At 40.4% G+C, this 13355-nt stretch overlaps 1 protein-coding gene across 1 annotated transcript; it reads left to right on the top strand.

The window, feature by feature from the left end:
* Positions 1-149: 149 nt before the first annotated feature.
* On the top strand, positions 150-1728 carry LOC124158747 (transmembrane protein 222). The gene is made up of 4 exons (XM_046534019.1): positions 150-524; positions 653-863; positions 990-1117; positions 1200-1728. The coding sequence occupies exons 1-4, from the start codon at positions 361-363 to the stop codon at positions 1276-1278; spliced, it is 582 nt and encodes a 193-aa protein (XP_046389975.1). The 5' UTR covers positions 150-360; the 3' UTR covers positions 1279-1728.
* The last annotated feature ends 11627 nt before the right edge of the window (positions 1729-13355 follow it).

Below are 13355 nucleotides of genomic sequence, written 5' to 3'. Positions count from 1 at the left end.
GTATTAGATATTCCAGGGAATCCAGAACTTGCTTCAGAAGGATCATTACTAGTGCTACCTGTTGGTCAGTGTAGATGACTACTAATGTTTCAATGAATCGTATGACCAAGAAGGTTGGCAGGGTTGGCAGTATGCGTATAGGGTTCTTGCGTATCGTTAGTCAAATGAAGTATCAGAGGCGAAGTTCATCAACTCGGTGGAACTTTAGGATGTTTGTAAATATTGGATATTAAAGAGTTGTCAGTGAGGGGATAAATAACGAGAGTGCAGCGATTTTCTAGCAAAGGAAGTTTTGCTGTTATTTCAGTGGTGTTTAAGGGTTTTTTAAATGTCGAATAACGCGAATTACGATACAAATTAATGGGTGAGGCTGCTATGGATAATTCTTCTTTTTACAACAGCGTACACAGTGGTTTAGAAAACGGAGAAGTTAGTAGTGCAGTCGATGAGATGGTCCCGGATATTGATCATGCGAAACTGAGATATCCATTCTGCATAGTGTGGACGCCTATTCCACTTTTGACGTAAGTTTACTTGGTCGTTGGATATACACACCCAAAAATGGTCATTTTCCCATTACGACGGTTTTTTTGCCCTTAGTGTTGCCATATGAATCTCGATTGAAACGAAGGATATTGTATTTCATTTTTAGGTGGTTAATTCCTGTGATTGGTCATATGGGAATTTGTACTTCCAAAGGGATAATCAGAGATTTTGCTGGACCGTATGTCGTCTCTGAAGACAGGATGGCATTTGGAAATCCTACCAAATATTGGCAATTAACACCAGCAAGAGCAAAAGGGGGTACGTCAGGGTGGGATAGCGCTGTTTATTCTGCATCTGAGGAGTATAAGACTCGAATGGTAAATTTCTTTATTTATAACTCATGACATGCCATCACTGACCCTTAAATTCAAGATAAGACCTCTTAACCTTATTATTTCTCGATCTTGAATGTGCACTTATGTCTTTTGACACCGATATTCCAGCACAACTTATGCTGTGACAATTGTCACTCACATGTAGCCTATGCTCTAACGTTGATGAAGTACAATGACATCCAATGGAACATGATCATGGTTTGGTTTTATTTCACTCTGCATTGCAAGTACATCAGGTGAGTGTCAAATCAAGAAATATATTAATAAATCATTGAACTTATTAAATGGTTGGAAACCAATGGGGCACTTCTTTTGCAGCGTTCTAGACTGGTTTAAGACATGGCTGCCATTCCTTCTACTTGTCATTGTTATTGTGTGCGTCTGTACTTGGCTGTGAGTAATAAGTTGACTTCACCTCCGATATTATGCTGATCGACGTCAGGATTTTCAAGGATTGCTATTGTTCATAAAGGGGAGTGTTAAGCTACGCTGTGTCACCATGAATCATCGAGGAAAATGGCCACCTTCATGTTTCAGTGTTGCATGGCATATAGTGTTGTTATGAGGCCATGAATAAAAACTTCATTCATGTGCTTCGTTGCTTCGTGCGGACAATTCAGTCAATACTGACACGCATGTAGTGTATCTTACTATACAGGAACTTCGTGTTTGATTTTAACTGTGCTAAGCTCACTTTAAAAACGAGTCTTTGTGTAGTGGAAGTGATATCGTTGCCTTTTGAATTATAGGGATTATTAAAAATTACTGTCATATTTATGATCCAATAAGGTTTTTAACGAGATTGTTTTTATTACACTGATGTTACATTAAATATTTGTTTTGGAAACCGTGTTGATTTTTTAGTTTTTCTTTTTGCCTGGAGAATATTTTCATTCATCCAAGGCTTGTAATGTCTCTGCAAGTAATTCTTGGTTGCTGCATCTTACCTGTACTGATTTTATGGAATCTCTTTACATGTACTAAACCAATACCAATGTAGATGAGGACTTAAGTATCAATGGATAGAAATTGGAACATGAGATCTGTAAAGAGGGCCTGATTCCACCTGTTGGAGTGGACTGCTCCCACTTATTCATGCTCAACCCTCTGCTGGTCTGGTGTAGCAATGAATTGGTTAAGAGAGATTCATTGAAACTGGATGGGTGTGAATTCAATAGGGGGATAAAGGATTAAGAACTACACCAGCAATGTACCCGTGATCCATTAGCATGCATGTGGTTCCCTCCTTGTTTCTACATGGAGACACTCACTTGGTAACTCTTAGGGATGATGTCTCACATCAGTGGGATGGAGAACAGATTCAGGAGCGCTGGTTTGGAATGGAGAGGTTGGGAGGTGGCACGGAGGGGGGGGGGGTTTGGGGGATAAACCCCCCAAAGCTCAGAGAATTTTTTTATAAAAATATTTAAATTTGAAAAATTAAGTAAGCTTGCGAATGGTTGATGTTTCAGAGATTACATTGATTCCTTTTCGAAAAGTATTTGAGTAGAAATAGCAGTAAGGTGGAGTCATCACAATTATACCTTTTGTATACCAACTCATCAACTAATTCTGCCTCAGAAATCCACTTAGACTGAACAGCTTTTACTTGAACAGATTCAGGTATTCTAATCACCATTTGTAAATCACGTATCCAGTCTCTGCCCAATAAAGGATTAGCTCCATTCGCTATCACATATAACGGCAACAACATCTCTTTGTTCTTATATTATACCTGTACAGATAATTTCCCAACTGGTTTGATTGGGTGATTAGTGTATGAGCTCAACACCAAGTTGGTGTGTTGCAACTCTATGTCTGAAAATTTTTCTTCAAAACATTTGTCACTAATAACTGACACACAGGCTCCACTATCAACTTCAAAATTAATTACCTTGCCTTCAATTAGTACATCTACCATGACTGGCTTAACTCTATTTGCATTATTTACTCTAACAGGCTCAACAGCATTTTCTAAAGATAACATATCCATCAAATCATTCGAACTTTCCATTTCGGCATCAAGAGGCCCATTTTCTGTGTATTCAGATATGTCTACATAATGTTGTTTAGGACAATGAGTTTAATTTCTATTAAACTGATTTTGGGAGGGCTTACCCCAATACTGCTCAGATGCTCTACAAACCTTGGCTAGAATGCCCACTTCGACCACATTTGTTGCAATTATAATTTCTACATCTACATTTATTAGCTCTGTGGCCTACTTGCCGGCCTCGGTGGTGCCGGCGTAAAGTCCCCGACTGCTAACCTGGAGGTCGCGGGTTCGAATCCCGCCTGGGTGGTTTGACCACCAACCAGGGCATGGATGTATGTGATTGTCAAACGAGTTAATTGTAAGAGAAGACTACCTAGTCCTAAATTCGCTTGTGAAATAAAGACGACATTATTATTATTACTTGGCTACAACAAAAACATCTATCCCCACACATAGTACTTTCCTCCCTCTTATAATTAGTCGACACTGGTTGTTGACTTCGGCTGTAGGTGAAAGATGGCTGCAACACTCCTGAAGACTTCGCTGTCACGGCACCGTTGCTGCTCCGCACCTGTGCTATTTGCGCGTTGCCTCCTCTGCTCCCCTCGGACGTCAGCGTCGCCGCCTCTCTGTCAGTCATCTCCATACTCATGGCTATCTTGACCGCCATCTTGTAGCTTAAATCGGCTTCCCCAAGCAACCGCCTTTTAATAGCATCACTGTGCAATCCGCGCACTAACCGGTCTCGCAAATAATCTGACAAACTGTCCTTAAACTCGCAGTTCAACAAAAGTTCTTTGAGTTGCACAATGTATTCAGCCACAGATTTGTATTCTCGCTGATTCCTTAAGCTAAATTTGTACCGTTCCGAAATGAAAGATGGCTTCGGGCTTGAATGTTTCTCCACAAAACTCACGAGTTCTTCAAATGTCTTAGAAGCTGGCTTCACCGGGGCACACAAATTCTTCAACAAATTATAAGTCTTAAGTCCCATTACCGCAAGTAAGGTTGTCATTTTCTTCTTCTTATTAATATCATTTGCATCTATAAAAATTTCTAACCTTTCAATATAAGAACTCCAAGTTTCTTCACTGGGATCAAATGATCCCATGTTCCCGATTAAGCCTGCCATATTGATGACGTGATTTTAGCGTTTAACACACGCAAACTATTTTTTTCTCGTCGCCAATTGTGATGTCTCCAGCTTACTGCTATTTCTACTCAAATACTTTTCAAAAAGGAATCAATACAATCTCTGAAACATCAACCATTCGCAAGCTTGTTTATTTACACTCAACAATCGGCCGGGCTCCAGGGTAATCTTTTTGAAATAAATTCACTTTTACATTAACAGAAATTAACATAATTGAATACATTACAAGGGGGACAGATGACTAACAACCAAAAACGTCAAACTATTCACACAGCTGTAAAACTCTCCAGTTTGAACCAATCATCTTAAAAATTTTCTAGGGGTGGGCCACCGCACCTCCCTCTTACCCTGGTGGGTATTCCCTACCCCCAGACCCCTAAGTATTAGCTGCACCTAAAAACTCCCTAGCCTTAATTCCTAGCTGTACCCCTTAAGAACTACACCAGCAATGTACCCATGATCCATTAGCATGCATGTGGTTCCCAGCTTGTTTCTACATGGAGACACTCACTTGGTAACTCTTAGGGATGATGCCTCACATCAGTGGGCTGCAGAACAGATTCAGGAGCACTGGTTTGGAATGGAGAGGTTGGGAGGTGGCACGGAGAGGGTGGGTTTGGGGGATAAACCCCCCAGAGTGGTATTGGGTGGTAGAGTATCCAGTTGATAGGGTGTCCAGAGGGGCGGATCGAAAAAATCGATTTTTTTTTCAAATCCATCTGGTCCAATGAAAAAAAGTTGTGGGACCAATCAAAAATAAGGCCTGAAAAATTTGAGACCTCTAGGTGAACGCCTGACCCTCGCTCAAATGCAATTTAGGGGGGAGGGTCAAAATACTAAAAATATAATGTTTTATGGTCATTCTATTGATTTTGACGAGTTACTGCCCACTTGGGCAAAAATTTCGTGCATTTTGACGTATCTGCCACCCTTAAGCCAACAGAAGAAACGGGGTTTACCTACCCTGTCAGAGGATTAGCAAAAGTTTTAAAATCTGCGATTCTTCATTCCTTTCTGAGTGAAAAGTAGATAAACAAAATTAAAAAGGATTTGAATATGATGGTACCAAGAGAATACCGCCCAAAAAGAAAAAGAAAATACCGCCCATCATCGCTCTGCTACAAGCATAATTCCAACATCCCTTGCACTGTGGGTAAACTCTTCTCGTGATTCCCACCGGGTTAATTTTTCCTTAATATGCCAACATTTCAAGCTCCAACTCGGGGCTCATCATCAGGGATAAATTTTGTTGAATCCCAAGAAGAGTTTACCCACATCATTCGCCAGGAAAGCATCAAATCATATTTCATCCCTTACAGTGGTCCATTTGCTAATTGCACTAAGTTGACATAGATTTGCGACATAAACATTGAGAGGGCAATCCAGGAACCCAATTTGCATTGTTGCAAGGCTGCGTTTGACGACTAATACGAGATTTTTTTCAATTGCTGGATATTAATATCGACGTAAAGGACTACCCACTGATTATATATTGGAGAGAGACCTCCGGTTATATCTGACGTCAGCACTATGGAAATTCAAAAATCTATTGATGAAGGTTCAAATTTGAAGTGAAATATTCCTTTTATCATACATGCGGACGAGAGATTTGTGAAAAAATTCACCAAAACTTTGTTGACAGCAGCGAAAGACGAGGAATGACACTGACAGAAGAAATACAGACTGTAAAGCAGATAATTGAGTAATTCTTTCATGATTGTTCCTCCGTAGACGAAGCTGAAACATCAAATATTAGTTAGACTAACGAAGAAAGATGCACTTGGTGTGGATTTTGGAGTATTTGGGGCGTGGGAGAGGTGAGCGAGGAGGGGACGCGACCGGCCTTAATCCAAAATCCATTTAGTCACAGCTGTCGGACAATACCTGAGTAGAAGCACATATCCAAAGTTCGCTCACCTTTATAGCCACTCGAGGCCTCTTCATAGACTGAAGGCTCCTTTCCTGCGTTCTCAGATCTATAAATATTTCATCACTTCTCTAAAAGTTGGTGACATCGATTTGTTTAACGCAGACGAGGTGCCAAATAAGGGACAAGTCGTCTCACTACGCATCCTTTTTTACATTCTACCATCTTCCAATTTATATTATCAAGGATTAACGCCCTCCTAGCAGCACACGCAGGATGAATTTTGCTGTACTCGAGGCGTGGGAGGGGTAGAAGCGAGCGGGGAGGGGAGGGGATTGGCCTGCTGCTCTTGTATCGGCGACGCTACATGGGCGTTGGAATATTTTCTTTGCGGACTCGGACTCAAATTAGGCATTTTGTGGCTAAACGGTGGCAGATACGTCAAAATGCACTAAATGTTTGCCCAAGAGGACAGCAACTGGGCAAATAAGGAATGACCATAAAATATTATTAAACCCCGACTTCATTTTACGTTCGACTAAGTCCTCACACTCTTTTTGTTGATGCGTGCATATTCTTTTGGTCGGCCTATGCGTCCTCTTCATTGTCTATTCACCTTTCCTGCGTGGGTCTCTTGAACTTTCCTTTATGCCTACGCGGTGCGGATTGTGCTGACGGCGAAGAATGCATTTTCGGATAGACGGTGCGTGTGCACTCTCATAGAAGGAAAGCCTCTATGTCTGCACTGCGCTGATTTTGCTGAGAGTGGGAACAGCATTTTTGATCGCCGATGCATCTGCACTTTTCAGCAAGGAATGGCGTACCGTTAAAAGGTTCTCGAACTCACGGAGGGGGAGGGGTGGTCGGATGTGGGGATGCCTTAAAAACGGCACGCATCATTGACTCGAGGTCACTTCGTCATTCGTGATTTCGTCAAGAGTCGGGACCCGCGTAGCGGGAGCCCACAAGGCCGTGGAAGGGAATTCCAACGATTGACCTGGAGAAGCCGAGGGAGGAGATCACTCTCGCACAAGAATCAATGGAATCAAATACACTTTTGTGGCAAACCCGGTTTCTTTCATTTCTACCCAATACCGTCCCTCCTAGAGGACCACCTTCGCTGATCGGAATCCCTCATCGTCAGTCCAAGATCCCAATTCTGAGTCGCCCCTAGTCGAGCTGTCCACGGGAGGACACGACAATATTATATTTTTAGTATTTTGACCCTCCCTCCCTAAATTGCATTTGAAAGAGTGTCAGGGGTTCACCTAGAGGTCTCAAATTTTTCAGGCCTTATTTTTGATTGGTCCCACAACTTTTTTTCATAGGGCCAGATGGATTTGAAAAAATCGATTTTTCCGATCTGCCCTAGTGTCCGGCGACCATGAAAATAGGGAATTATGCATGAATTGGCGGTGGGGTCAAGTCCTCGTCTGCCAAACAGGAGGTCGCAGGTTCGAGGCCCAGGGTAAGTTAGCCCTATCCAGGGCATGATTGTTTGTGTATGTTAATCCGTTAACATGTAAATAACCCTGATGTAAAAGGCCGTATAAAGCTGTTTTCGGTCGTATGGAAATAAATAAATATATATAGAATTTTAAGTCCCCAGAATTAGTCATGAATTTTTCTCCAACCAGGAATTTCAGAATATTTTTTTGTTTCAAATTATTTCAGATTTACTAACATTGATTGTAATACCACTGATGGCTTTTGATGTAATGACAGTTGTTGACAGAGAGCACTACGGAAAATGAGACAGCAGAATGACCGTGAGATTCATAACATGATGGGTTGAGCGGTCACTTTTTTGGTGCCTAGAAAGCTGTCACTTAGCAGGACAGAAAAAAAATTATTGCTTTCGATTCAGGCTTTGTGGAAGAGCTGATTTGCACATGGAAGTTAGCTTAATAAAGGGAAGGGTTAAAGAAAATGAAGGCTAGAATTGCTGAAAAATGGAAATCAGTTAGAATTCATGTGGATATTAAGTGGAGGGTAATAGAAGGTGAAAAATTGAGCGAGAGAAGGAAATAGATTCTTTCGTAATGCATCAATGATTTTCTTCACTTGTAAATTGAATGATTTCCAGTTATTCCAGGGCATATAAATTCTATTGTTTTTTTTTTGTTGATATCCGAATCATAGTGAAGTTTCTCCCTCTTTGCGATAAGAATCCTCAGGCTTAGCTTACGTAGAGATGACTTCAAGTTCATTGGTAAATATACAATAGACCTGGGTGACTGCATAGCTGCCCTTTCCTGATTGGTCCATTCTCTTGGCCCCTTTTATGGATGGCGGATAACACTGTTCATCTTTGAAGTCGGGTTTCCCTGTGCTGGAAAGTGTGAAGCCATCTTTTTTTATTCATAATGTGTGGTCTTTTCATCATTTTCGCAGCTTCCTGGTATACTCTGGGGAAGTCCACTGATTTTGGCCAGGGTTTTTGGTTTGTCGAAATCTGTGATGTATTGAGGTATGTTCAGCAATTTCTGACTTATTCTGTAACCTTAACTCAGCACGTTTTTTCAAATAGCATTGCATGGTCCTCTAGGTGGGAAATATTGCATTACCATCATAACGATATGGACAAAACCCAAAAATCTATTTTGTAGTTCAAAAAATGACAACAAATACCTTTGTCAGAAATTTAATCTTCTCCCTTTGTTTTCTCCAAATAGTTTCTGGGAAAATTGTAATGATGATGATTTCAATGAATATGGCCACCAAAATGGGGTATCATCAACCCATCATAGATGCTTCTAATCTTTTTAAGCTAAACATCAACCATACACGTAGAATTTTACCTTACACAGAAGAACAAATGTTAGCTGAGGTAGATGGGGATTATCTTCAGCAAAAGGATGTCACCATAATTGTAGGCAGTTGCATATGTAGGGGGAGGGCACATCCCCCCTCCCCCCAGACACTTAAAAAATCTACATGATTCATAAAATGGTATTATTATGTTCGTTTTGTTTTGTGCATTATGGAGCCTCAATCATTTACGTCTTGAGCCCAAGTCAAGAAGACAGAATTGGCAGTCATTGATCATTTGCTAGTCAGTGCTCGAAGAAAAGCATCGCCCAAGTGGGAAAGGGGCTTGAAAACTGTCGTAATTATATTACATAATGTCAAAGTGGCTTTCAAAAATGCTCTGAACAATGTCGTAATTACGTGACTTGGTAATATTTTCTAATTAATAACTTTCATATTAAAGTAAAGAGAATATTTCACAAAATGATTGTTGTATGTTGTTTTTAATCGCTAATATGAGATGACCGTTTACCTATCAGACCCTTGTGCCTCCCCCCCTTAGAATAAAATCCTGGATCCACCCTTGATTGTAGGTATGGAAAATTAACCTATAACGACTGGAAAGGATACTCACATCACCCTTAGAGTTACAACTAAGTAGAAGGCAAGGCCATTTCCAGGACAACCCCTTACCTGACCTTCAAACAGAATTGTTGCAATTATCTCCACATACATGAATCCATCCTTCATACATTATATGTGGAGAATTTCTTCTAATGGTTCATACAAGATGCATAGCAAACAATGAAACATTGAAGGTTTGTGACTGAATGGTCAGCAAACTAGGAGTTGGGAATTGTTTCAATGCCATTTTTTGACTGGTGCTCAAACCACAAACCCTAGATTCTGTCAAAGTGGCTTTCAAAAATGCTTTGAACAATGTTTCAGTTGTTCACTTCCAGGGAGCATACAGAGTGATGAAAACTCACCCTCATTAGTATATTGATGCTGACTACATGAGTTGCGTAGTGATATTCTTAATTCTCATTACTTCAAATACACAGCCTGTAAAATGAATAACCATGATGTTTGTAGAAGTAAAAACATTTAGAAGCCATTTTTCTTTTTGAAGCTAAGGCAGAATGGGAAGGGCTGTAAGTATAGTCTGATTTAGGGGAGGGAAACGTGCCTGCCCCCCCCCCCCCCCCCCAAATGCTTAAACCGTAGACAAGATTTTGATGTGGTTATCATTATGTTTGTTTAGTGTATTATGGAGCCTCAATCATACAATTTCATATTAATAAAACTCATATTTAAATAAAGAGAATACTTCAAACAGTAATTGTAGAATGCTGTTCTTAATCTCAAACATGAGAATACTGTTTGCCTCGCAGAGCCTTCTGCCCCCCCCAGAATAAAATCCTGACCTATTTTCAACCCCGTTTGGAAACAAACCTGAAGGGAAATGGGCTGGGAGTTGAAATCTCATATACTAAGCTTAGAGATTAGTAAAACTAACAAAACTGAAGATTGTATGCTTGAGGGACATTGAGTTACACATTGTATTTATCATTACATCGTCGTCATGCCCTAGGTGAGCTCTTTCGTCACCCATTGTTTTCTCACTTCTCCCTTAATTCCTCCTACCCTTACATCGCCATTATCCTCTTCTCCTTACTTCCCTGAAAGACTAAAATAGATTCAAATAGTGAGCGACTCATTGGAATGTGCCATGCGTAACCAATTGACGTAAGCAGTCCCTCATGCTGGGCACCATAAGAACTCAACCAAGTGGGTCGCTCTTGGGTGGGTGGTCTCTTGATCACCACCTACACATACATCTAAATTTAGCAGCCCAGAGAGTACTTTAATGACCCCTTAAAGTGACAGTCGTTCTTATAGATATTTTTAATATAGAACCAGCAGAATGAGCCAACACATGGTCTGTTGACCCCAAGTCGGGGCCAAGTTCACGGCTATACCCTATGGGCCTGCATGCAGTAAAAAGTCCTCTTGCCAGGGTGGTTTTTACCCATCCCTATTTACTTCCCGTGCCAGAGTTCACGTCCATCCAATTATAAAAACAATCACCCATGGCTGACTCAGTTGTTCGGGTTCTAGCTGGAAAATCGCCAAGCACTACTTCAGGGAAGAGATCCTCCTAAGGGACCAGCATAGCTCAGAACAGCCCCTGGGTAAAGTAACAGGCTGCTGCTATCATTTTGCTTAACTAAAAGAAATGGTTTTTTTCCCAGAAAATCAGTAAGCCATTTGTATAGATAGGGTTTTCATGAGTGTGTAGAGATAAGTGAGTAACTATTTTTAAGTGTTCTCTTGAAGAGTGTCATACATAAAATTCAATAATAAAGACTACCTAACCCTAACATATTCACTGAATGAAAGATGGTTATTATTGAATGCATTATGCGTACCTATATAATAACCCTATGGCAGCAAGTATGGCACGAAAAAACTTACTTGAGCAGCAGGAAGAGGTTACACAGAGTAAAATCTGGAAAGAATTTGAGCTCCCATCCACTGGGAAAACCTAAAATCTTTCATTAATTGGTTAGATAGTTAAATGAGCGCAAATATACTGTGACTGGTGAGGTGTGAGCATGGCATCAAAGAAAATGCGAAAATAAACCTTCAAATATTACCTACTCATCTTAAATTTCAACAAAGGCATTTTGAATTTAAAATAAACAAAGAAGCATTTCATCTACACATATACAGACAAAATACAGCATGCAATTAAGAAAGAATGAAGAATTAAGAAGAAATCCAACTAACTTCTTTGACGACCCCTTGATATCTGGCAGGTAATCCTAGGTGGTTGACTGCCTAGGGGATGATTGTTTGTCCACCCGTGAAAAGACTACTTATATAAGGAGCTCACTTTTGCAGCCCCAACTTTCAGTCAGAGGGGAGTAAGGAAAAAGAATCCCTATTCTTTTGCATACACCCAGGATGCCAGGGGTACTATAACCAGCTTCCATGCTTGGCTCAGGTCTCTACAATGCTCATGCCTCCCAGAAACTGTCTTTTTCATCTGGACTATTAGAAACATTGGGACATGTTTTAAAACCGGAAACGTCTGAAATAAGGTGCTACAGTGGAATTATTATGCCTAAATGGGCCAGCTGAGTGAGCGATGAGTAAGTCCTAAAAAGAGTAGGAGTAAAGAGAACACTTTTGAAAACCTTTAGAAGGAGATGGGACAGCATAAATACCACGTGATAACATTGATGAGGGCAATTGTTGAAAGACTAGCGGATGGGAAGAACAGCAAAAAAAAAAAGACCTTAAATTAGTTACAAGGGGGGCTCCAAAACGAATGCACATGAATTTTCTGACACCATCACTACTCTAGGTATTTCCAATTAACAGAGTACATTGAAGCCCTATTCCCACTTCCATTCAAATTTATTTGAATACAATACCGCTTGTGGTGTGACAGCAGCAGTTCTATATGATGGCGGATGCACTTGATGTCTGTCAAAAGTAGCACGCTGTCATCGAGTTCATTTGTAGTGAGAATGTGATGGTCGGAAACATTCACGAAAAGTAGAAGAGGGTGAATAGAGATGATGATGCTGATTGTAGAACAATTAGTCAGTGGGCACAACGAGTATCTGATGAGAATGGGCGTGCAATAATGATGATCATGGACGCAGCAGTAGACCCCATACTGCACAAAAACTTATTGTTCAGTGTGCCAAGTCATAGTTTTACCGATCAGGACTACAGGCCTTAGTTCCAAGGTGGCGTAAGGGCATTGAAAAGGACGGAGATTATGTTGAAAAGTGACATGGTGTTCCTAAAGGATGAGTAAATACATTGTAAAAATTAGAAGTGCTGAGACTTAAGGTTGTGGTGTCAGGAAATTTTGGTGCATTAATGCAGTGATCCTCGTGTATAGGTCAAGATATAAAATATCTAGCAAGAAAACATATTATTGAAAAAGTTACCAAATGATAAAATTAGGTGGAGAGCTGAAGACTGTCAATGATCATTATAGCTGGAAATTATCCTTAGAATGAGTAGATTCCACACATAGGATTACTAGAGATGAGTTACACATGGAAGTGCACACAGTGGCATAGCATCGGGGGAGGTGAGGTTTCGGGTTACAACCTTGAGCCTTTGAAAGAGGAGCCAAAAATGAGTAATATGGCCTTGAAAGTAAATACTCATACAAAATTACTGTTTTTGAGTCCCATAAATCACCTTTTCAACATCAAAATCCTAAAATTTTCCTGGGGTAAAAACACCCCTTGCCCTGGGGTGTTTTCTATACACCCCAGAAGGGCTCAAAAATCTCCAGTAAACCCACCCTATTTCAAAATCCTGGCTACGCTACAGAGTACACATATAATTAAATGGAGCCAAAGAAGAAGAGTAATTAAAAAATTCATTTGAAGAAGCTAATACCAAGAAAACCTACAGTATTTCTTCAGTATGCTTGGAGCAATTGTTATGATTTATGGATAAAAATATTGACATCTTGTTTTCCAGCTCTACAATTCAAAACATGATAGAGTAAGTGTATACATACGAAAGGTATGCACAGTGCAAGAGGAGTAATGCCAGAGATTCCTTCATTTCTGTCCTAGACCTGATCCCAACAGTCCTGGACCTTCTGTCAATATTTTGTTCTTTAGACAGATTCTATCGGGAAGTCATTAGGAGATAAAAACCGACTAA

The sequence above is a fragment of the Ischnura elegans genome, chromosome 5 (genome assembly GCF_921293095.1).
Source record: "Ischnura elegans chromosome 5, ioIscEleg1.1, whole genome shotgun sequence".
Classification (NCBI taxonomy): domain Eukaryota; kingdom Metazoa; phylum Arthropoda; class Insecta; order Odonata; family Coenagrionidae; genus Ischnura; species Ischnura elegans.
The sequence above is the reverse complement of the archived record's forward strand: the minus strand, read 5'-3'. Positions and strand labels throughout refer to the sequence as shown.

Coding starts and splice junctions, on each gene's coding strand:
- LOC124158747 (XM_046534019.1), top strand. CDS start 361: ATGGGTGAGGCTGCTATGGATAATTCTTCTTTTTACAACAGCGTACAC. Junction 525..652: donor ACGCCTATTCCACTTTTGAC/GTAAGTTTACTT, acceptor TTTCATTTTTAG/GTGGTTAATTCCTGTGATTG. Junction 1,118..1,199: donor CTGCATTGCAAGTACATCAG/GTGAGTGTCAAA, acceptor CTTCTTTTGCAG/CGTTCTAGACTGGTTTAAGA.